Here is a 25,952-nt window from a genome sequence, read left to right as displayed (position 1 = left end):
TATCCCACGGGTGCGGGCTGTGGCCCTTGTGCGCCTCATTGAGCCTGGGAGGTTTAGCTCCCTCGCCAGGCTGTGCGGGACTGTTGCCTGGACTCGGCGGGCAGTGGAGGCCTGGTTAGGTGGCAGCCACCAGGCCACTGCCAATGGAAATGCAAAGCCTGGTCTTACAGCTGTTGAGAGGGCAGAGGCCTTCCATTACCTTGCCCTTGAAACCCAGGACGGAGTTGAGTTCCGGGATGAAACTCTGGACCGACTCGTGGTCCGGAAAGATGAGGTCACAGGGCTCCTACTCTGCGGAGGACGATTCAGTCCTGGAATGAAGGCAAGACTGCTATTCCTCTGGTCCCTATGCAGTCAAGATTGGCTACATTACTAGCCCAAGAGGCTCATGAGAAGAACCATGAGGGGATTGCAGCAACTCTCCTAGGTACTCGGAGAAAAGCCTGGATCATACAGGGCCGTCGAGCAGTCAGGAGAGTTATAAATGACTGCATCCACTGCCGAAAGCAAAGGGCTAGAGTATGCCAGCAAGTGATGAGTGACCTCCCACTGGAGCGCACGCAAAGGGCAGGCCCATTCGAGTACACAACCCTGGATCTATTCGGCCCCTATGAAGTCAAGGACGCAGTCATGGGGAGAGCAAGAAAGAAAGTCTGGGGAATTGTTTTCTGCTGTATGGCTTTAAGGGCAGTCCTTGCTGATGTATGCGATGACCAGTCCTCAGAAAGTTTTCTGCTGGCCTACTCCCGCTTTGTTGCCCTTAGAGGGCACCCACGCAAGCTATGGTCCGACAAAGGGACGAACTTCATCGGGGCTAAACCTGCTCTGAATTAACTCCAAAACCACTTGCGCTGTCAACAAACATCATCTGTTGAGGACATTGCAGCCAAGAATGGGACAGACTGGGCATGGTGCTTCCACCCTGCCGATGCGCCTCACCGGAATGGAGCAGCAGAAGCTGCCGTACAACTGATAAAAAGAGCCCTAACAAGTTTGAAAGGAGCGACAGACTCTCTCACCTGGGGCGAGTTCCAGACTCTAATTTTTCAGGCAGCCAACCTGACAAACGAGCGCCCAATCGACGCTCGCGCCCAATCGACGCTCGCGCCCAGGAGCAAGAGGAGTCAGTCGACTACATAACTCCCTACTCTCTCATCCTCGGACGATCCTCAGTGGGAGGAGACACAGATGGACTTGATCTAGTCACCCACCCTTGGCGCAGGCTAAGGAACATCCACAATTTAGTTGACAGATTCTGGGCCAAGTGGAATGAACTAGCCGGTCCAAATCTCTTTGTCCGTGAGAAGTGGCATACAAAGGAGAGAAATGTCAAAGAGGGAGACATCGTCTGGATCGCAGACCCTAATGCTATGAGAGGACAATTCCGCTTGGGCATAGTTACAGCCACAAGACCAGACAGGCATGGAGTTGTCAGGAACGTCGATGTCAAAGTTTGTCCCGGCCTCCCAACGACGACTACTGAGAGAAAAGGCACGACAAATCAACAACTACCGTCAACCATCATCCTGCAAAGGGATGTAAGGCGGCTGGTCGTGCTGATCCCAGCAGAGGATTCGACTCCAGCTGCGACTTCATGACGCTGTCTCCCGGGGCGACTTCAAAGTTCCAGTCACTGCCCCACCCCCTAGCCAAATCAACGCCCCAAACCCCTTTAAACTATTTGGCTGGTTGGTGTAGGCGGATCGCTGCCACCATGCCCACAGTACATATACGAAGATGAGCATCCAAACTCCATTGAAAAAAATAAATAAATAAATAAAAATCTTTGTAACTGAGTTATCGAACGTGTGTCACAAAGTGGGGTCTCTTGATCGTGGTGTAAGTTCCTTGGATGGGACATCAGGAACTTAAGTGGGAGGTGTTGGATTTATTATGTGTATTTGTTATGTGTATATGTATTTATGGCGGACTTACCTGGGACTTTAAGATGGGCGGGGCTACCACTGACAGGTGACCATGTACGTACCTTTAAAAATGGCGTCATTGTTTCGTTTGTAAAAAAAACAGCGTGCTTCGTCACCAGCATACCCCACTGGTAAGCTCATTTTGTTATATTCACTTTTCTTTGTTAGATCAGCTGAATTATTGTTTAAATTCCATGCTTGCCTGCTTCCTTGCTTTTCTGTTTGTTGTATGTCTGCTATGTCCGCAGCGCTTGTTGTGCGGCTGACATGCTGCGTCACAACCAGGGCAAACACTCACTGTTTAGTTTTTAAACAACGTCGGCAAAATTAAAAGTAATGTGCGGTTTGAAATCTGTTGAATTAGATTGTTGTCACGTTGCGTGTGTCCGGCTGCGTTTGAGAGTTCGAAGGTTTGAGTTAAAAATACCGGCACCGGCACTTTACTTCCTGGTTTGGCTGATGGGATTTGTAGTTCTTTTGTGTAGTTCTGCTTATATGTGTAATGTGTGCCTCAAACAGAGCGCCGGTGTTTTATGTCTTTTTAGTATGTTTGTCCATGACATTATGGTGACATTATAAATAATTCTGATTACATTTAAAACATTATATGACATACATTAATGGTGATAATAAAATGTAATGCTAAAATTAATAAGTTAGGATAAAATCACAGTGATTGATAATATGTCATATCATGGTTGACAACATTATGGTTCAGTTGATGAATTCATGTCTATTATTATTTTCACAAACCACAACGACATCTGAACCCTAGTGAAGACTTGTGTGGATTCAAGAATCTCAACCAAGTCCTACCTGTTCAGGCACAGTAAAAATAATCTTTTTTTGTCTACTTGTCCAAAGTATCAAAATCAATGTCTTAAATTACTGTCTGATTCAAGGCCGTAATTAACCTAGCTCAAATATTTTTTTTTTGGGGGGGGGATATAGATATTTATAAAAGGTCATTAAACACACACAAAAAAAAAAACACATAAAAATATAAACACTTTATATAAGTAGATAGTAGGGTTGTCCCGATACCAATATTTTGGTACCGGTACCAAAATTTATTTCGATACTTTTCTAAATAAAGGGGACCACAAAAAAATTTCATTATTGGCTTTTTTTTTTTAACTAAAAATCTTAGGATACATTAAACATATGTTTATTATTGCAATTTTGTCCTTAAATAAAATAGTGAATATACTAGACAACTTGTCTTTTAGTAGTAAGTAAACAAACAAAGGCTCCTAATTAGTCTGCTGACGTATTCAGTAACATATTGTGTAATTTATCTACCTATTATTTTGTCAACATTGTGAGGGACAAACTGTAAACATTTATTATTAATCTACTTGTTTATTTACTGTTAATATCTGTTTAGTTTTTTTTTCCATTTTAACATGTTCTATCTACACTTCTGTTAAAATGTAATAATGACTTGTCTTCTGTTGTTTGATACTTTACATTAGTTTTGGATGATACCACAAATGTAGGTATCGATCCGATTCCAAGTAGTTACAGAATCATACATTGGTCATATTCAAAGTCCTCATGTGTCCAGGGACATATTTCCTGAGTTTATAAACATAATATGAATTTTAAAAAGGAAAAAAGATTTTGTGATTATAAAAAATATCGATGTGATCATAGTAGTATCGACTAGATACGCTCTTGTACTTGGTATCATTACAGTGGATGTTACGTAGATCCACCCATGACTTTTGTTTACATTCAGGAACGGCATCATTAGCATTGGTGAGCTACGGTGTGTAGTGAAGCATATTTAGCTATCCCTCATCCTGCAGTGATAATGTTACTTGTAAGAAACTTACTTTATTTGTCGCCATGGAGGCGAGGATTAGTGATTTAGAAGTAGCTAAAACACTGCAGACTGTGGATGGATGTTAGCTGCTAGCTGGCTAGCCATGTCTTAAAGCACCTCTTCCTTAGGGCGTTTCAGTGTTATATACTTCACCTTTATCTTTAGTTTTTAGGCCAAAATGCATCCATTCTCCCTTTTCTGTCTACACACTGTGTCTGCTTGTAAGTACTACGTGATTGTGCGCTGCCGAACATGCTCCTCTGCTCGTTAAATGTGACGACGCGCTGTCATGACCGTTAACACTAGAAGTCCCAGCATTTTTCTGTCTACCTAGAAGACCCAGAGAGGGGTCATTTGGCCCGACGCTTTTCCCGAATACACTAATCACTCATTTTGTTATGGTAATGAGGCTGTTAGGGGCAGTTTGTCTAGGTAGACAGAAAAATTATACATGTGGGAAATGCCGAAAGGAGCAATGGCAGTGCCAGGATTGTGAGTGACTGCTCAAATGTATGTCAGTCACGTTTACATGGACATGGTTTTTCATTCTTTGTAAATATGCTTTTTTCTTTGTAAATTTTTTTTTTTAAACTATTTTTGGCACACAAAAATAACAATTGCTTCTGCAACAACCCTCCACACCAAAACTGGGAAAACAGTTGCTTTTTCATTCTTTGTAAATATGTTTTGTTTTGTATTTTTTTTAACAATAAATGTCAGAGTGTTGATCCCTTCATTCTGTTGATCCTTGCAAAAACACACACAACCTACCTCAGAACTAAAGCTTGAGCTGTAAGGTCCCCTCCCCCACACAGGCTCAAGTGGCCCCCTGCCGTGTGCCACTAACAGCCACATTTTCATAACAAAAGGAGTGTCCACAGGGGGGACTAGGGGTCAAATGACCCTCTTGTGTGTTTTCTAGGTAAAAATGTCAATTGACCCTTCTCTGGGACTTCGCGTGTTAAAAAGAAAACAAACAAAAAATGGTGCATTTCAAACAGAGTATAGTACCGTTTTTGATTCATTAGTACCACAATACTATACTAGTACCAGTATACCGTACAACCCTAGTAGATAGAGCTAGAAGTTCCTATGAGTAGGTTTGTGTAGTCCACCTCAGGGTTGGACAACAGGTTGTTTAAACACATAGGAGCTATCCATAAAAACAGTGAAAGACTCCAAGCGCCTGTCATTCTTCAGGACAACAAAACATTTGTGCGGTAAATGAGGACCCAATCCAAAGTTTCCTTCCACGTGACGGAATACCAGGAGAATGTGGAACGGCCCCGCAGAAGACCACGTGGAGTTGCAGTATCCACTCATTCACACAGAACACGGACTCATTTCTTCACTCGCCAGTTTGCCTCGGGCTACACGCCGCTGTTCACATTGGGAACAATAACCACGAGGGCCTGCGCACACCTTTCAATTTCCAGAAGCATCCTGGCTTTTCGCTTGTTGACGTGTTCTCATTTCCACAGGTAATAAACATGAGATGCGCCCTCCAACACAAACATGAAACAAATCAATTATGTTTCCTTTCAACTGCCTCTATGAACGCTGTGATGTTCCTCACAAAAAACGTCTCGTCTTCATGGGTTTTGCAGAGTGGCACCCTCCTGTATGTCCCCCCCCACACACACACACTCCAACAACAACATCACAACTTATCTCCAGCAGGCAGAGCGACACAGTTAAATTAGCTCCAGTAATTAGTCTTCCCCCACACAACTGAGATGGCACGCAGAGTCTCTTTCGTCGTTAGCGACTCAACCAGACCACCTACTTCCACTGTGACAACTTCTACTTCAGTCTGGCAAAAAAAACTGCGAGATTGAGCAGAACCATGGAGAAGACCCCAATCTTTAATTGCGATAAAAAAAACTATTGACACAGTTGATCCATTGCTGATTATCAACAATTATCCAATGGAGTTGAATTGGACTGAGCGAAGAAATATGCTGTATGGTCAGCGCCCTCTTTGACTTTCGGGGTTTAGCTGGGTTTCCGTCTTTGTTGCTATGGTAACTGCTGCACAACACTTGCATAAATGTGCACGTGTTTTTTCTAACAAAACCAATTTCAGGAAAATAGAAGACATTTCAAACCACTTAACAAAACAAGCGTGCAATACAAAAACAGCATAAAATATAGTGTTGGTGCAGTTAGTCCAGTTTTATTTGTATTTCCTTACAGTTGACTGTGTATTTATTTTGGTGGTCTGTTTTAATTCAAATTGAATGCATGTTGATACATTCTAGCGCTGTAAGGAACACAGCGTCAAAGCAATGCAGCGTCATATACCTAACGTATAAAATAGGATAAATTAATTTGTGTCCTCAAAATTTTACGCACAATACCCCATAACGACAATGTGAAAACGTTTTGGTTTTTCTTAATAAAAAATGTTTGCAAAATATAATAATAAAAAACTAAAGAAAAATCAGGACGCACCTGATCTTACTTTTGAGCTTCACGGCAAAGGCTGTGAATACTTATGTACACGTGATGTCTTTGTTTTTTATTTTTAATACGTTTGGGGGAAAAAAATTCACATTGTCATTGTGGGATATTGTGCGTAGAATCTTGTAAATAAATATATGAATTTATTCCATTTGGGAATAGGGCTGTAACATAACACAATGTGGAAAAAGTGAAGCGCTGTAAATTCTTTCCAGATGCACTGTATGTCTATACACAGTGCAGAGCCGCTCCTAATCCAGGCAACAAACTCCATTTCTAACAATACCATTATCACTGGATGACAAGCGATTGCTATACATTCGACATACCGGCAAGAATGAGCAGGAGACACAAAGTGACATTAACTGCTTGGCTAGCTTGAATGTAAAGTAGCGAAACAATAGATGAGTTAAAAAAACAGTTTGTTAATGTTGCTAGCTAGAAGGTAACTAACTCTGGTGATTACATATACCTACTGGTTGAGGCAATTAACACATCGAAGTATAACTTGAACCGCGTAACAGCAAGCAGCTATGCACACGATATAAGCAAGACGATTATCAAGAGTCTAGACCGGAGAAAACAAAACAACAACTAAACATTTGATAAAATTGGAAATTATGAGCTACGATGAAGTCAGCGTCTTGAAATCTAAAACCTGTTTTGAAATAGTATCCAAAAATGGTACTTTGTAATGTAAACAGGGTTTGCAAGACGCTGCAATATATATTGCAATATGGCTTCTAGGCCACATCAACCATCCCTACTTCAGATGATAAACAGACTAACTAGACCAGGGGTGCCCACACTTTTTCTGCAGGCGAGCTATTTTTCAATTGACCAAGTCAAGGGGATCTACCTCATTCATATATATAATTTATATTTATTTATTTATGAAAGAGACGTTTTTTTTCACAAGTTAAATGAGTTTAATGATAATACAAGCATTTAACATTCCTTTCTTTCATGAAGATAAGAATATAAGTTGGTGTATTACCTGATTCTGACGACTTGCATTGATTGGAATCAGACAGCAGTGCTGATAATGTCCACGTTTTTGAATAGAGGAGAAAAAAAGTCCTCCTTTCTGTCCAATACCACATGAAAGTGGTTGGCTTTTGGCATCTTATCTGTCCAGCTTCCATACTCCTATTTATACACTTTACAATAAATACATTGGTGGCAAACTCCAGAGCTTGCTAGCTTGTGCACGCTAGCTTTCTGAGACTCTTATTTTGTTAACGCAGGTAGGATGAAGTAGGGCTTTTATTGTGAAGATAAAACATAAAAATAAATAAATCAAAATCAAAATAATAAAAAATACAAATATCTGAAAATGTAATTGCTGCGAATTAGCCACTATCTTGTGGACAATGTGTGTAAATCCATTAATTATGCTTTATAAACACAGCACAGCATTTACCTATACGACCCAATCCAAACAACCTGTCAGGCCTGCTACTGACAGTCGGTCTTTAGAGTTTTGACAACAGGTACGGTGCGAGAGTCTGTTGAAATAAAAAGTATTTCTCGCCTTCCTGTCGGTCATTTTTTCTTATTAATGATCTCGCAGCACCCAGCGTCATCTCACAAGACCCTTGGGTGCCGTGAATGTACATCAAGTGACGAAAGTGACTATTTTTTAGGTCTATTTTTTCAATGCCTGGCTGGCGATCGACCGACACACCCTCCGCCATCGACCGGTCGCTCGCGATCGACGTAATGGGCCTACCTGAACTAGACTCTGACATTAATAATAATAGTGGTTGTTTGTTTTTGAGTGAACTTTTAGAATTAATCTGAAGTTTGTCATGCAGTTATAGAAGAAATACTGAAACATTCAAAAGTTTACATAGTCAAATTAGGTTAATCTACAAGGGTTATAATGCATTTTATTGATGGAATTTCACCAAAAAGCTGAAGATTCCTCAGGTTTTTTTTTGGAGTAGTTTATGTCACAAATAACGGTAATGGGCCATACTCGTTCGAAAACCAACCCTTTCCCGTTCCAACTAGGAACAGTATTCATTAGTATCGTTCCTGTCGCTAAAACCCACTTAACGAGTAGTTTTATTTACGCTTACAGAGAGAATCCATGAGTGGGAGCAAGGATTGTTTGTGTTTTGTGGTCATTTTCCGGGTGTCTTGAACGGACTAATGGAATTTGCAGGATTTCCCGTGGCAAAAATTGTTGGTTTTTTTACAATTTTGTTTTTGAAAACCAAGGTACTACTGTTCTAGTGCAGTAATAGTCAGTCCCTGATTCTAAAGACACATTATTTATTGAAGTGTAGATTAATAAAAGGCTGGTAATCAAATTAGAAGGGGAATCATGAGGAATTTGGAAATCTATTCCCAAGTGGTAAAATCATGGCATGATAACTTAAAAATAAAGACAACTTTGGATTGTTTTCTTTGTTTAGGAATTCTGAAAATGCACAAATCATATTTTTTCTGTGTGCTTCATAGTATTCTATCTTCATCTGTTGTTACTTATACTTTCTGAGAAAATGACGTGATAATGTTCATCATTCAAATAGGTGGAATTGAGTCTGGCAGAGTTTTAAAATGCTTGCAATGGTGTTCAACCTTTAATCTATCAGAATATGAAATGATTAATAATTACAAGATGTTATTAATGGAATTTACTAATTTTCCTCAATTGATGTTTATTCTGTACATGTGTAGCATCATCTACAACAGACCTTGTGAGTTTGGACACGTTTCAGTAATCACACATGAAATTAGAAGGGGATACATATTTCAGTATATGTATATGCGAAACACGAAACGTAGAGATTTTTAAAAGCAGTTTTTGTGTCGAAATGACCAACAACATCTTTGACAATCAACGATCCACATGTTGTATCCTATCACTAATAAGCAGTGTAATTAACAGGATAAGTGTTGCCTCTATCTTAACACGGCACCTAGCTCCGCCCCTTCTGAAGTCATGCGCGCCCTAAGAATTGCTACAGCGACATCCGGTGGACACTTTTAGAACAGCAGTTCCTTCATTCAAAAAGGACACTCCTGTTCTAGAACATTCTTAAATATATATTTAGAACACTGAATATGTTTGTGTTGAGAAAAAGTATGCTTATTTTCGTCAATAATAATTCAAATCTTTTTTCATTATTCCTTCAAGGTAACCAAGTCTGTCTTAAAGGGAAAAACACAAAAAACAGTTGTAGATGGCCACCATGTTTCCCACACAGCATCCAGGAACATCCCGACTAAGGTCATGCGGCTTGACCTCCAACTAAATCAAGTCCTGGGTTGAACAAGCAGCAGCCATGATGGCTCATACCAAGTGGCAACTCCTGATTTTCTTCAACAGAACAACTTTGGACTCTGGATTAAGGGCATAAACAACTTTTAATGAATGTGAGAAGACGTTCCCGGTATTCTGCACCTTTGCTAGTTGCGGTGGCGTCCTGATAGGAGCGTGGAAAAAAAGGAAGACAGCACCTCTTCCCCTCGCCCAATATGAGCCCCGGCTAGCAGATAGGGTGGGACGGCGTCCGCCCGCAGCTGAGAAAGGCGGGCGAGGAGGAATCTAAATTGGATCTCGGCTCGCTGGGAGAAGAAAGGGTGCAAAAAGAAGGAGAGCGAAGGCAGAGAAGAAAAAAAGGGAGCGTACAGATGGAGGAGAGCTGCTGTTTTGACTTTGTGCTGGCTTGTTAAACACAGGTGGATTCACACGCACACACAGATAAGGAGACGTGCAGACATCAGACGATAAGATCAGTAAAGGGTGAGTAAATTACAGCAGAACTGTGAAGTAAACATGTCTGACACAAACAAACAGAAATAAAAGGTACAACAAAAAGCCTAAAAATAGAACGCACTAATCAAATAAATCTGACTTGGGTACGCCACCTGTTTTTCTGGCGGCAATTTGAGGAGGCGAGACCACCAGTGACCCGGGACTCCCGTGACCCTTGGAGAGCAGAGTGTGTTTGAAGAGGTGTCAAATACCTCCGCACTCGTGGCTCGGCTAAAACTTTTTAAATATTCTTCTCGCTGCGCTGACTGGCAGTCCGCTACTTGGCCCTAACCTTGCCGCCATGTGCTGCCCTCACTAGAAGTACAATTAGAGGGATCGCTCGATAATTCATTTCAATTTGACATGTTTACTGGAAACTAAAGCATGCTTTTTAATCCTGCATCATTCAAAATATCCTTGACTATACAGTTTTTTTCCGGACTACAGAGCGCACCAGTATATAAATAAGCCACACCAGAGGTGGGACCAAGTCATTGCTTTGCAAGTCACAAGTAGGTCTCAAGTCTTTGCCCTCAAGTCTCGAGTCAAGTCCCGAGTCAAGACAGGCAAGTCCCGAGTCAAGTCCAAAGTCAAGACTGGAAAGTCTCAAGTCAAGTCCCAAGTCCTGCATTTTGAATTTCGAGTCCTTTCAAGTCCTTTTAACCACAGACTAATATATTTACACAGATTGTGTATGCTTTTAAAACGCTGTATTCATTTATTAAAACAAGTGCATTTGAAATTGCAGGGAAAAAAAAATGCCTGACATTGCACTTCATAATAGCACTATTATCCAGTAATTTTAAACATTTAACTCATTCTTTTACAGAATAAACACATTTGAAAAAACAAGTGCAACTGTACTTATTTGCACAAAAGTGTTAACATTGTATTTCCATGGCATATTGCATTGTAACTAGTTCCACAGCAGTTTCTATCCTGTTCTTACCTTATCTCATTGATCTCATCTCGTACTGTCTGTGTGTTTATGTGTGCGTACATATGAAAAACATAACAAAAACATGAACAAAACAATGAACATAGTTGTACTTTTTAGATGTCAGGGCCCAATGCAATATGTACACATATTGTTAATATAGTATACATTTTAACTGACCTTTATTTGACTATGTTTGTGTTTTTGTAGGTGGCTAAAATACGCAGTGCTGCTGACCGCCGTCTAACATTACGTTACTGTGTGTGATACATTGACTAACGTAACGTTTCGTCTAGGTACCTCATGCAACCCTGCTTAAAAAAATCACTTGGCAAAAAGTATGAATAAGGTAGCGAACTGCAGTGGACGCAACAGATTGCCGTGTTTTCAATGACGTTATAACCATAGACATCTTATAAGTAGAAGCAGCATTGGTTGCTGTGACGCGAGCAATTTGGCCGCCATCTTGAAGTAGTGACAGTTGACAGGTAGAAAATAAAGATGGTGTTCAGTGTTTTCCTACTCAAATGAGCGGACTGTTGAAAATAGGAATCGGGGGATTACTTTTCACAAGTAAGATTTAACATTAATGTACTATTGGTTGTATTTTATGAAAATAATATTACCACAGAGTTGAGAAGGAGCAAAGATCTTCAATATTTGTATGTGAAAATCACAAAGAAATCTTCTGGGGGAGGATGACTGCCCTACAGGGGTTTGGTTTACAAACTTTCAGCCCCACCTAAAACAAAATTCACCAGCCGCCACTGATTATGATGCATTCTCATTTTAGGCAAAATATAAAACAATACTTTCTTAACAGTATAATTGTAACCAGGAATAAGTCTTCAAGTAACAATATTCAAATACTAACATTGTTGGGTAAGACAGAATTTGGTTTTATTCTGAATCCAGTGAAACAGATTGGTGGTTTTAGCTGATAGACTTTCAGGTGTTTATATATATTTATGTTGAAGTATTTGGCAGACGCTTTTATCCAAAGCGACATACATAAAAAATACATATAAAACAATGACTGTAAACATGATCATTTAAGGGAAGAATGTAATACAAAATATCAATACAAAGTGCCAAGACAGACTCTCTGCTGCTGCAGCAACAGAGATACAGTCTATAAGATATATATATATATATATATATATATATATATATATATATATATATATATATATATATATATATATATATATATATATATATATATATATATATAATGTATTCATACATTGTTTATGTAGGATATACGCATGTATACATAACCTAATCATATTGTTTCTTCAATTTAAAAATAACTGACCGTGTTTTTCCCCTTTCTCTGGGATTATATTCCCAGTTTTGATCTCGGACGTCTGGTCACTTATAGCGTATAAGAATATTATATTACTGTTAAGCAAACTATGAATAATAAAACACGCCAAAACATGTTTCCTTTATCATAGCTACACGTATGACAAAAAAGCGCGTGAAAATCAGTGGTATTCAGTGAGGTAAGATGAATTAAATGCGCTGACAGTTCATTGCTCCTGCCAAATGAATTGCGCTGAGTGGAGCGGATCACCACTCCAAGATGGCGGCCCCGCGTCTTGTCTGCGCCTGTAGGCAGTAGCGCTCGATGCTGCGTACCCTTATAAGATGTCTAAGGTTATAACGTTAGCAGTGAGTTTACAGCCTCACTGATTTAACTACACAGCAAATAAAAGTTACGTTACTTAGCCAATAAACGTTATCTTACATTCAAAACTTACCCTTTGTGCAACTTCAAATGTCGAACGAAGTTGGAAGTTGTTGCGTCTCCGTCTGTAATATTCGAACTGCGTGATTTGCATACGGCAATTCGTTTTTTGTTGACCAAGTCGTAGTTTTAATACCCGAACGAAATTAACTTTGGCATAATTGTTTCTCACTGCCGCATTGTTTGACAACTCTTGTTCGGTGGTTGTCCTGCAATTTGATTGGATGAATGCTGTGTGATGAAAACAACGTAGATCTAATTTGATTGGCTGTTGTACTGAGAGCACACCAGCTGACAGGAACAACACGCTGATAGACACAGACGAAGAAAATGAAAAATACGGAGCAGCGGGCTCCCAAATAACTTTTTAATCTTTGGGTTTTGGGGAAAGTAGCAAGTCATGTCAAGTCAAAAGGCTCAAGTCCAAGTGAAGTCACAAGTCATTGATGTTAAAGTCTAAGTCGAGTTGCAAGTCTCTTTACATTTTGTCAAGTCGAGTCCAAAGTCATCAAATTCATGACTCGAGTCTGACTCGAGTCCAAGTCATGTGACTCGAGTCCACACCTCTGAGCCACACCCGCTATTTTTTAGGGAAAAATAATAGCTTTCCATATAATAGCCGCACCAGTTATTTACACATAAATATTCTGTAAATGTTTATTTACATATCTTAATTGTTTCCAAACGGTGTCTGTAACACAGCAGTAAAACGACTAATCAAACAAAACAGAAGTCATCGTTTTCGAGCTGCGAAAGATAGCTCTCCAATCAGCTAAACAGACTTAATAACTCCACGGTGACGTTTTGGTTTAGTTTATATTGTGGAAAATGACCCTGACATTGATCTTATTGGTGGTAAATAGATTTGCAAAATAAAAGGGTCTGGCCACCTTAACCATAGACTTCAATTCAACTAACAGGAGACCATGGACAAGAAGTTTTGTTGACTTCCAAAGCGCTCGAAGGCAACAAATATCGCCGATCAACCAGAAAGTGGGATTCACAGCTGGGAGCAATCTTGTCAAGAATGCGAATTGAAAACTGAAAAAGACCAAAGCCTTCCTGGACCTTCACCAGAAAGCAGGAAGTGTTGATCCTTCTTGAACACCACTAACCCTAACCTCGAACAGCACTAACCCTAACCTCGCCCCTGCGGCACCAATGTAACACTGCCTGGATGATCCCGCTAATTGAAAGTTGAGCAGTGCTAGTCAGTAAGCTAAAAGCCCAGGTTGTCGACACATAGTCCAGTGCGGCTCAGGGAGTGAGGTTTACAAAACGCACTATTATATAATATTATTGATGAGATGACTCTAACACGATGGTTAAAATCATCAGGACACTTGACATGTGATCTCCCTAAACCCGTCATTTCCTGCTCCAAATGAAGACATCAATGCTGGATTTAAAAAGTGGGCTGCAAACCTATTTGCATGTCTGAGCTAAAACTCCCTCAACGACCAACAACTTTTATTCAGTTTTGATTCCAACAAACAACATCTGCTGGTTCGTAAAAGTTCTGCAGAAGAAGACTTTGTAGAGAACTTGCACAAGGTCCAAACAGCAGCCGCATCATTTGTTGTTCTTTCCCCCCTCCCCATTCAGGCTTTATTTACTTTTGCAATGTGTCGTCTTCACAGCCGTATGGTCCAAATCAATCACTTAGACGGGCTGTTGTCTCACACAAACAACCTGAACAATTCCTACATTTCTCTCGAGGAGAGGGCCATGCGGGAGACCTCACCTTGACATTTCCTCCTATCAGGTCGGGCGGCTCCTCGTCCGTCTCCAAGGCAACGTTTATGGTGGCAAAAGGCCGGCTGGCCATCTGCTGCATCTCCCTCAGCAGTTGCTATGGAGACATGGGGAACACTTTCGTTAGTCACAATGTAAACAGCATGACGTCATTCCTTTTATTACATCTGAAGGCGCTATATTACCTCAACAAAAGTGCTCTAGGTAGCTAGGAAGTGTTTCCAAAAAAAAACCCATACCTAACCACCAACTCACTTGTCTCTTTTGTCTTGTTGAACTTTCTAGTTGCCTCTGATTGCACGATCTAAAAAATGGAACTGATCAACTGGCCTCTCAACAAAATTGACAAGATCTCGGATTCAGGGTAACCTGGACCTGTCCTGCCCGAACGGTTGTTGCTGGACACACGACGGACTCTTGGGAGGAGAGGAGTGTCGCATGCCTGGCGACCCTTTCAGACGAGGGCGGTGACGATATCTACCTATTCGGAATCATGATGAAAAGACACCTGCTGATTGGAGTAAGCGTTGTACTGTTGGAAGATGATAGCAGCCATTCAAGGTACCCCAAGGCTGCCACAAAGGATTGGAGGATGAGGGCAGAACTGTGGACACTCTTCCTTTATAACATCGGACCATCTGCCGTGCAGGACGAATTTGAGGACCAGAAATAGGCAATTACGGGTGGACATTTTTAATTTGCTTTTGCTGGCTCAAACACAACCATTCTAATCTTGACTGTTTTTCCTGGCTGCAATGTGGCAAGGTTGTTGTTTCAGGATTCCCCCCGAGGACAGTGCAGTGAAGATGAAACAAACTACTTCTCTGTCAACAACACATGGAACGATCAAATCCGTTCCTTTGCCACCGCTTGTGGAGCGACCCCAGGCCTACAGACTTAACACACACACCGTGGACCATGGTTACATATGCACACATAAAATGTATTTTGTTGTACACGTGTAATGACAATAAAGAGCATACCATACCATACTAATGCCAACCGCAACGCTATCCCCAAACCCCAGTCCTAACATCTAAAATTAATCCCAACCCTTACCACAACCCATGACTCTAGTCCTAACCCCAAATCCACAAACCTAATGTCAGATGCTAACAACAACACCAACCTCAAAACCCCGACTCTAGGCCAAATGTTACCCCATGACATTCTACTGGTGACGGCCTCAAAGCTAAAATCAAGATAAGAATAGATCATCCTCTTTGGCACTACCATGCCCTGTGGAAGACCTGACTTGTCCAATGACAATAAAGAGCCTACCATACCAATCCCAAACGCAGCCCTAGCTCCAAACCCCAGTCCTAACACCTAAAATGAATCCCAACCCCCTGACTCTAATCCTAATCCCAAATTCACAACCCTAACGTCACATCTCAACATCAACCTCAAACCCTCAACCCTAAGCCAAATGTTACCCCATGACATTCTACTGGTGACAGCCTCAAAACTAAAATCCAAGGTAAGACTAGATCATCCCCTTTGGAACTTGCATGCCCTTTGGAAGACCTGACAGCAGAGCACGCTCAAGTTTGGAATTAAAAGCACATAGGCTTGGTCATGATGTGATACATCTGAACAAAGTCTTATGAGTCATCGCTAAAGGATTGAATCTCAAACAAAGATGGGAGACGAGTTTGACAGGCAACGTGATGGAGGATGGGGGGCCGCGAGGGGTCTCCCACACAGCAGCAATGGTTTTGGGATTGCGGATTACAAGCGGCAAGACACAGGAAACCATCCCTAACTGTAATTATACCCAACATCTCAGTGGAATTACGATTAGCGGGATTAAGATGCATCATGGGAGCCGTGAGAGACAAAAAAGACACACGTTCACACACGCTAACACACACAAAGGCACTGACACAGCAGAAGAGGAACATCTGTTAGCCCATTGGAGAGTCTAAACAAGAAGCTGATAGAAAATAATGTCAGAAAATGGAAGTCCTCCAGTCCATGGTGTGGATTTGGAACTTTTAAGTGGCTGAGCGAGAGGAAGTTTACTTCTTCTCCAGCTGTATATTTCTTTAAATTTATGTTTAACCACCCAGAAAAGACCAGCGGCAAAAAGCCAGACAGTTTGGGTCAAAGCAGGACAAGTAGTGCTTTGTCCCAAATAAGGTTTCAATCTTAATCACAGAACATGAAGTGATGTTCAGGACGTCATGCTGATCCTTACTTTGTGGCCTTGGCTCAAAAACATTCAAAGTTTGTATCAGTGAGTGGCCTACAGCGAAGGGAGAACACTATTGATTTTGGATTATATCCAAAGCAGGGTGCTTGAGATAGTTGAAGTCACATCAAAAACTTTCCACACGCCACAATTTTCAGCCAATTTTTTTCCAATCTTCAGGGATGATGGAACAGAAAGGTGTCAGAAGATGATCATGAATGCTGATCCTTTTCTGGAAATTCCTTGTCCTTAGAACAATACTATAGAAACTAATTTTATAGCACTATACTATTAACTGAAAATAAATTTTTTGTCTGAATCAGGGGTGTCAAACCTACGGCCCGGGGGCCGGATCAGGCTTGCAAACAGGTTTATTCCACGAGATGAGTTTGCGAAGTATGGAACTGAGCTGCAATTTTTCATGAAAGAAACTGCTGTTCCAAATAAATCCACCGGATGTCGCAATAGCAATTCTGCTAGGCAAGCACACGGTTTATAGCGCGGCCAAGTAAGAGTAGACAGTGGTTACGGCTCGAGCCCATAGACAAAAACGAAACGTAAAACCTGGTGTATTACGTTCTCTGATTCGAATAAGTTATGCTTTGGCACCCTCGTTGCCCCAAAATGTCCAAAAAATAAAGTGGACGTATAACTAAATCCTCCTGAATAGGGTCCTTCCGTTTTTCGTTTGAAGTAGAAAAATAATTCAACATGAAAATCAACTTTGTTTTTTGGTTTGATAATGAAAAACAAAAACGGTTGCCTTCTATTTTTTTTAGTGTCCAGAGACAGAGAAAGTGACACATTTATCAGTTCTCTAATGAGCAGGCAAACATGGCTCTTCTTCTGTTGTTGTTGTTGTTCCGGGTCACTCATCGAGGACACGGAAAAGAGACAATGCATATGTGCAATCTACCATATCTACAAACATTGAACGAGGAATAGAGAAAATAGTTCTCCACTGTTTTAATTAGTATTTTCAAACACATTACAAAATTGGGATAATGGCTAACGATCCATTTTCAGTTTTTTATTCTCAAAACAAAAAACGGGAAAAATTTATTTTTATGTTAAATTATTTTCTATCCCAAACCAAAAAAGAATGGCCGTACATGGACCGTATTTGATACCTACAAAGGTTTTTGTTATTTATTATCTATTTAGTATTTTGTTCAATCCCAGATAGGGTGTGACTTAAAGTTTAATAGTTTTGTAAAAACACAGACAAGTTTATTGTGTCATTTGTTGTATTTTTGAAACTGCACCAATCTTTTCCTCAGAATTCTCCTCAACTAACTCGAAGTGTTTTGCATAGAGGATTATTTGTGATACCTACATTTTCAAAATGTGCTTGCTCTATTTTTGGCCAAAGTAAAACAATCTGAAGTTGTCTTTATGTTTAAGTTATCATGCCATGATTTTACCAGTCCGGCCCACATGGAAATAGATTTTCCACCATGCATCCCTAACTCTTCCGGGCTACATTATACACCCCCGCTATCACCAAACCCCGCCCTCCCAACCCTCCCCCCCCACACATCAACCCCCCCCGTGCGTCGGTTGAGGTGGGCGAGGTGGGGGGGCAGGGTTTGCTGGTAGCGGGGGTGTATAATGTAGCCCGGAAGAGTTAGGGATGCATGGGATTCTGGGTATTTGTTCTGTTGTGTTTATGTTGTGTTACGGTGCGGATGTTTTCCCGAAATGTGTTAGTCATTCTTGTTTGGTGTGGGTTCATAGTGTGGCGCATATTAGTAAGAGTGTTAAAGTTGTTTATACGGCCACCCTCAGTGTGTCCTGTATGGCTGTTGACCAAGTATGCCTTGCAGTCACTTACGTGTGTAAGCAGAGGCCGCATACAACATGTGACTGGGCCGGCACGCAGATAGTATGGTGAAAAAACGGACGCAACGACAGGTTGTAGAGGACGCTAATAAAGACAGTGCCATCACGGTGGACCCTCAATATTGTAGTCCGGGTGAAAATCGGAGAATATCTGCCCCGGGAGATTTCCGGGAGAGGCACTGAAATCCGGAAGTCTCCCGGAAAAACCGGGAGGATCGGCAAGTATGCAGCTGAGCCGCATCAGAGTGGTCAATGAGCCGCATGCGGCTCAGGAGCCGCGGGTTGCCGACCCCTGCTTTAGGCTAAAATAACGTTACCTCTTATGTCAACCAGGACTGCAGTAATGTTAGCTAGACTAACGTTACCTAAGCATAGTCATTGGCTAACGTTAACGTTAGCCTTTTTGTATGTGTCTGATAACGTTAACGGTATCTTGTAGCCTACACCACTCCAGAGTTTGCAGGTCTGTCTAATAAACTAGTGCTTTCTTTCTTTCTTTAGTTTATTTTGTACATGAACAAACTTACAGCATAACACATGACAGTTTCATATCATTCCACTTTACATCATGTCCGAAAAGTAGTAGGAAGAAGTAAAGCTTATTTAATCCTACCCTGCCACATCAATGTGGAATGCGCTCCCAACAGATATAAAAGAAAGGGCATCTCTATCCTCCTTCAAAACCGCAATAAAAGTTCACCTCCAGGCAGCTGCAACCCTAAACTAACACCCTCCCCGGATTGTTAATAATCAAATGTAAACAATCAAATGCAGATACTTTTTCTTATGCCTTCTGATCTCTCTCTCTCTCTCTCTCTATGTCCACTACTTGCTGTCCATATCCTACCTCCCCACCCCCGCCCCCCTCCACACCCCTGATTGTAAATAATGTAAATAATTAAATGTGATTATCTTGTGTGATGACTGTATTATGATGATAGTATATATCTGATAGTATATATCTGTATCATAAATCAATTTAAGAGGACCCCGACTTAAACAAGTTGAAAAACTTATTCGGGTGTTACCATTTAGTGGTCAATTGTACGGAATATGTACTTCACTGTGCAACCTACTAATAAAAGTCTCAATCAATCAATCAAAAACCCCTTTCCCACTTCAGAGCGTTTACAAATATATACATCATTTACTGACCTTTTTATAATAAAATAACATCTGTGAATTAGTATATACAAAAGTTTTGTAATATGTAATTAATTAATTCAGTCATTATCAATATACTGAGATGAAGAATATCTTATTTTCAATAAAGTTGAAAGTATTTCTCATAATTCTTCTTTGTACTTTGCAAGCACTATTAAACCTCTTAAAGTGGATCATATCAGTACAATGTTTAACTTCATTACTTAATCCATTCCATAATTTAATTCCACATACTAATGCTAAAGACTTAATAACAGACACCCTAGTCTTTACATTCAGCTAATTTCCCCCCTAATTCTATGTTGTGTCTGTCCCTCACTTTCCCTCCAGGACAAGGACGTGCAGTCATTCCTGGAGGAGGCCACACTGATGGACCCCAGAAGGATGTTCCAATAGCAGCAGAAGTGCACTTTTTGGAGAGCTGTATTATTGACTGATTTGATTTAACACTATATTATTATTTATACACTTATAGTGATCACAGAGACAGGTTGTTTTTGTGTTACTGTATATATTTGTTTTTCTGAAAAATCCCACTTAATATACTTTGGGTATCAACAGTCAATATTTATTTATTTTATTTTATTTTTTAGGGGATAACAACAGTCAATATTTATTTATTTATTTTATTTTATTTTTTTCTTATAAAATAAAAGTGAGCTTTTGTTAAACCAAATATTGTGGTTTTTTCCATATACAACAATTTATCTGGATTCGATAAGAGAATCGATAAGGAATCGGTTCGATAAGAGGATTCAATAATGGGCTCAAACTCGATCATTTCTTATCAAACATCATCCCTATCCGCGACAAACTCTGAAAATTCACTGATAAAATCCGAATAGGGCCTAGGGGGCGGTAGTGGTGTGACAGACCTCATAGTAAGCACCTGAAATGATTTATTGACAGTTTACTTAAGAAACATGTATTACTATTATTAATTCAGCTATTTTATGTACTTATTTAACCACTAAATGGTAAATGGGTTATACTTGTATAGCGCTTTTCTACCTATAAGGTACTCAAAGCGCTTTGACACTATTTCCACATTCACACACACATTCACACACTGATGGCGGGAGCTGCCATGCAAGGCCCTAACTACGACCCATCAGGAGCAAGGGTGAAGTGTCTTGCTCAAGGACACAACGGATGTGACGAAGTTGGTAGAAGGTGGGGATCGAACCAGGAACCCTCCGGTTGCTAGCACGGCCACTCTACCAACAGCGCCACGCCGTCCCCCGAATTAAATACATTGTAAATAATTGTATGTAAAAGAAAACAATTTAGCATTTATTTATGAGACCCTTCCTATGTAATACAGTATATATAAGTAGTACTTACAGTATTTTTCTAATCAGCCTGACCTAACCCTAAGGTTTATATGTTAAAATAATCTTTGTGATTAACACATGGTTTAATATCATTTGACAAGATCGTAAACTGTAAGTAGTTTAGATATAATTATTGAAAATGATTATAATCACTGTTAACATTTGAGTGGGACCCGGACCCGGACCCCTCCGTACTGGTCCAGGTCAAAAAGGCTAAGAACCTGTGTTCTATAGTATTGTCCCTTTACAAGATAAAACAAAATGCTTGCTGAAATAAAACTTTTGAGGCATACGAAAGAAAAGTGTCCTCTTGCACCAGCTGGCAGCACATCAAGCATGTTGGGTCCATTACTGAAAAATCAATAGAGTTCTAGCGTAGACGTTATCCTCCCTTGTCCTCGTGTTTTTATTTCCGCAAACAATGCCGCTAGGAAAGAAAGCCGCCTCGTGTTGAACGGCAGAGAAAACCTTGGAAAGCCAAACAAACAATGAATGGAGAGCTTCTTGTTAAATGTCATCTCACTCTACGGATAGACACGCACGCGGACACACATACGCTTTACATGATGGGTTGCTCACATCCAAAAATTCAACACAGAAGTCTCCAGTGAGGAATCCAAAGAAGACATCCGGCGTTTAATGTTTACAGTCTATTCCACTAATCCCTCTTAATGGCTACACAACTGCTCCGGTTTTCCAACTTGCAAACAACCTTCCGTTCAGTTGCATCAGCCCAGGTCGTGAGTGACTGGAAGAAAACGATCGGGAGAGAAGTCATTCGGCGCCACCTGCTAGTTTGTGTCATAGCTGTCGACATCTGTATCTGGAAATACGTTAATAGAGCAAAATGAGAAATCGTCACCATTTATTTTGAAGGACGTGTGTTGCAGAGACCGAGTGGACCGGAAGCTATGTCAGCAGTGCCAGAGGGGTTTTCTTTTTAATGGCAGGTAAAAATATGGGGACAAAAAATAAGGGAACCGGGTGATGCCAGTAAAAAACTTTGATTCATTTGTTAAGAGACGTTTCAAGGAAAATAGTTTGGCAATGCAGCCTTGAGTATTGGCCGATACCAATCTGATATCAGCACAAAACATACAGGTTACAATAAGTCAAATGTGTATTACTTTTTTTAATGCTGTAATGGATCAAATCTAAGACCAACTCTGGACACTCAGAAGAACTTCAGACTGAATACGCTACAAACTGGAACACCTTCCCTCTTGTTGCATGTTTGTTTATTTGTTTGTAAATGTACAGTAAACGTGAGCTATCAAAGCTCTACCGAATGGGAATTTCACCACTTAATAAAGATCCTAAAATACATTATGGCAAAAAAGTACAAAGACATGAAGGGAATTTGTTTCTGTTCAGTTTTAGTTCAGTAAGGGCCACAACCTTATATACTTGTTGTCTGGACTGTGTCTCGTCTGACTCACCCCTGAATCCGAAACGGCCACGGACCAGCCTTGAAGATGGAGTATTCTATTTTGAACATAAACCAGACACTTTATTTTGTGTTTGCTCATGACTTCCTGTCCAACACTAGCAGGTTTTAGCGAAATTGAACGGACTTGTCCAGGGTGTACCCCGCCTCCCGCCCGATTGTAGCTGAGATAGGCTCCAGCGCCCCCCGCCACCCCGAAGGGAATAAGCGGTAGAAAATGGATGGATGGATGAACGGATTTGTCGCGGCGACCAGCAAAAACCGAAGCTCTGCGTATATTTTGCACTGGAATGACGTTCCGCAGGCGGTGGAAAATTACACATTGCCTTGAGTTGAAACGTAAAGAGTCTGAGGGCGTTTCACATTCAGTGGAAAGTCAGGGTTATTGTCCATCTTCGCACCAACTGTTTTTCATTCAGCACTAAGATTTGTTACTGGCTGTCGTAGTCTCACCCACCATTGTCAACTGTATATGAAGTCAGACTTATCTTCATTGAGTGCACGCAGATACACACATTGGCTGACTTTAATTTATAAGGCTCTTTTAGGTTTAATACCTCCATACTTGTGTACTCTGTTACAAAGAAAAAGCAGCTCTTACGCATTACGTTCTAACAATTTGTATGTTTTAACTGTTCCTCATGTACGGACTGAATTTGGCAAAAGAGCTTTTGGCATTGCTGCCCCTATGGCATGGAATGAATTGCAGACGAAACTGAAACTTACAGAACTACTTCCATTTGGAGCTTTCCGTTCTGTCCTGAGGGACAAACAGCGAGAGACGTTTGCACAGTGCCTGTGTTTTTAAAGATGTAAATCTCTGTTGTTTCACAGTTCTCTTATGTATTTTAAAATGTATGTCTTAATGTATTTATTTTGAAACTGCTCTGTGACATGTGCTGTTGACCTCTTGGCCAGGTCACCCTTGTGAAAGAGATCTTGATCTCAATGGGTTTTCTTATCTGGTTAAATAAAGGTTCTAAAACTGCTTTTAAGCAGACGGCTTCCTGTACTTTACTTGAAAGTGTAGAGCGGGAAACTGGTAGGCGGCGATGCCGAACAGCAGCTGCAACGTCTTTTTTGGATTTTTAATGAAATCTTTATTCATATCACACTATTAACAACAAAACTGTCTCCAAAGTGCTGCACATTAAAAAAAAGAAACAAGAAAAGTAATCAAATTACCAGCATTTAAAATGAAACAAGTAAACAAACAAACAAATAATAATAATATAATAAAATAATACAATAAAACAATAAAAAACTAATCAATATAATAGAATAAAACAATAAAAGACACAGAGGACTCACGCCGATTTAAAAGCCAGAGAATAAAAAGTGGGTTTTAAGACGAGACTTCAAACAATGATGATAGTCACACGGCTGGCATTGCTCCTTCTACTTCCTGGTTGCACGCGGTTGTTGATGCGATCACGTGGGCTCTGCACGGAGGATAATTTCTGTAACGGAACCTGGAATGGACTGCTTATATCGAAGGCTAACATCGGACATGTTTTTATATATTCCAAATTTTTTTTTTTTTTTGTGGGATCAGACCAATGTCAATATCAGATCGGGATGCCCTTACTAGCGGGATAAAAGATGTGTTACGCTAATGAATGTTGCTGAGCGGACCGGAAGTATAAGATCATTTTTATTCATCCATCCATCCAACTTCTTCCGCTTATCCGAGGTCGGGTCGCAGGGGCAGCAGCCTAAGCAGGGAAGCCCAGACTTCCCTCTCCCCAGGCACTTCGTCCTGCTCCTCCCGGGGGATCCTGAGGCATTCCCAGGCCAGCCGGGAGACATAGTCTTCCCAACGTGTCCTGGGTCTTTCTTGTGGCCTCCTACAGGTCGGACGTGCCCTAAACACCTCCCGAGGGAAGCGTTCGGGTGGCATCCTGACCAGATGTCCGAACCACCTCATCTGGCTCCTCTCGATGTGGAGGAGCAACGGCTTTACTTTAAGCTCCTCCAGGATGACAGAGCTTCTCACCCTATCTCTAAGGGAGAGCCCCGCCACCTGGCGGAGGAAACTAATTCCGGCCGCTTGTACCCGTGATCTTGTCCTTTCGGTCATAACACAAAGCTCATGACCATAGGTGAGGATGGGAACGTAGATCGACCGGTAAATTGAGAGCTTTGCCTTCCGGCTCAGCTCCTTCTTCACCGCAACAGATCTATACAGCGTCCGCATTACTGAAGACGCCGCACCGATCCGCCTGTCGATCTCACGAGCCCCTCTTCCCTCACTCGTGAGGAAGACTCCAAGGTACTTGAACTCCTCCACTTGGGGCAGGGTCTCCTCCCCAACCCGGAGATAGCACTCCACCCTTTTCCGGGCAAGAACCATGGACTCGGACTTGGAGGTGTTGATTCTCATCCCTACGCACCGATCCAGTGAGAGCTGAAGATCCTGGCCAGATAAAGCCATCAGGACCACATTATCTGCAAAAAGCAGAGACCTAATCCTGCAGCCACCAAACCAGCCTAGAAATTCTGTCATTTCCAGCGAGGGTTGGACTCCGCCATGGCTGCCCTTTGTCACCGATTCTGTTCATAAATTTTATGGACAGAATTTCTAGGAATTTTTATTCATGAGAGTTAAAATACAGGAAGGAAGGAAAGAAGATGAGTTTCCTGAAGGGTTGACGAGTAGGAGCCAAAGTCACATTGGAATCCCTTCAGAATAAAAATGGAATCCTTTTGAAGCGTCTTAAATTTACATCACCCAATCAGGATGTACTTTGCTGACAAATTACAAAAGACTAAATGGTCAACGCCAAGTTTTTACCAGATGAGGTGTGCTTTTGTTGTCACGGTGAAATTATTACACAAAAGGCTGATATTTAACCAGCTGAACTTAATAAGGATTGAAATAAGACGTCAGAGTGCCAACATTAGAACAATGGCGGCAACTTGCAGCTAAGTATGGGAACTGATAAAATTTTTGCGATCTTGATTCCACTTTCAATTTTGCTTAACGAGTCGCTTCTTTGATTCTCTAATGGATTCTCATTTGGAAAAAATTCTAAGCACGTTGATTATCATCAACTTTGTTTAGTTTAGAAGAAACATAGGTGTACAAACCCAACAGTGAGGTCTTAGGAGACCCACAGCCTCAAAGGGGGGCCCACGAGTCCTCGGGAAAAAAATATTTTGTTTTGAAAATAACTATAATACACCGTAGTGATAAACAAAATACAACATTAATTATTCTGTGACAATTACATAAGAATGTTTAGTAGTTACGTAATGTTAAATATTGAAATAAAAATGATTATTTTAAAATAACATATAAAAGAGGAATGGGCGAAAAATGCCCACAGATAGGTGTGCCAAGCTTGTGGCATCGTATTTAAAAAGACTTGAGGCTGTAATTGCTGCCAAGGGGCATCAACTAAGCATTGAGCAATACTTATGCGCATGTGATTTTTTTTTTTTATACATTTGCAAAAATGTTAAAATTTTTACATTTCACGTTGTCATTATGGGGTATTGTGTGTGGAATTTTGAGGACAAAACGTATTGTTCCATTTTG

At 40.8% G+C, this 25,952-nt stretch overlaps 1 protein-coding gene across 1 annotated transcript in view; it reads right to left on the bottom strand.

Annotated features, from left to right (window-relative positions):
- LOC133646714 (attractin-like) overlaps positions 1-25,952 on the bottom strand; it is a 194,973-nt gene that overhangs the window by 21,222 nt on the left and 147,799 nt on the right. The window contains exon 27 of the mRNA XM_062042410.1: positions 14,420-14,527. Coding sequence (XP_061898394.1) covers positions 14,420-14,527 — 108 coding nt within the window. The remainder of the gene's footprint in view (positions 1-14,419; positions 14,528-25,952) is intronic.

Source organism: Entelurus aequoreus, linkage group LG03 (genome assembly GCF_033978785.1).
Source record: "Entelurus aequoreus isolate RoL-2023_Sb linkage group LG03, RoL_Eaeq_v1.1, whole genome shotgun sequence".
Lineage (NCBI taxonomy): Eukaryota > Metazoa > Chordata > Actinopteri > Syngnathiformes > Syngnathidae > Entelurus > Entelurus aequoreus.
This window is presented reverse-complemented; position numbering and strand designations above follow the sequence as displayed.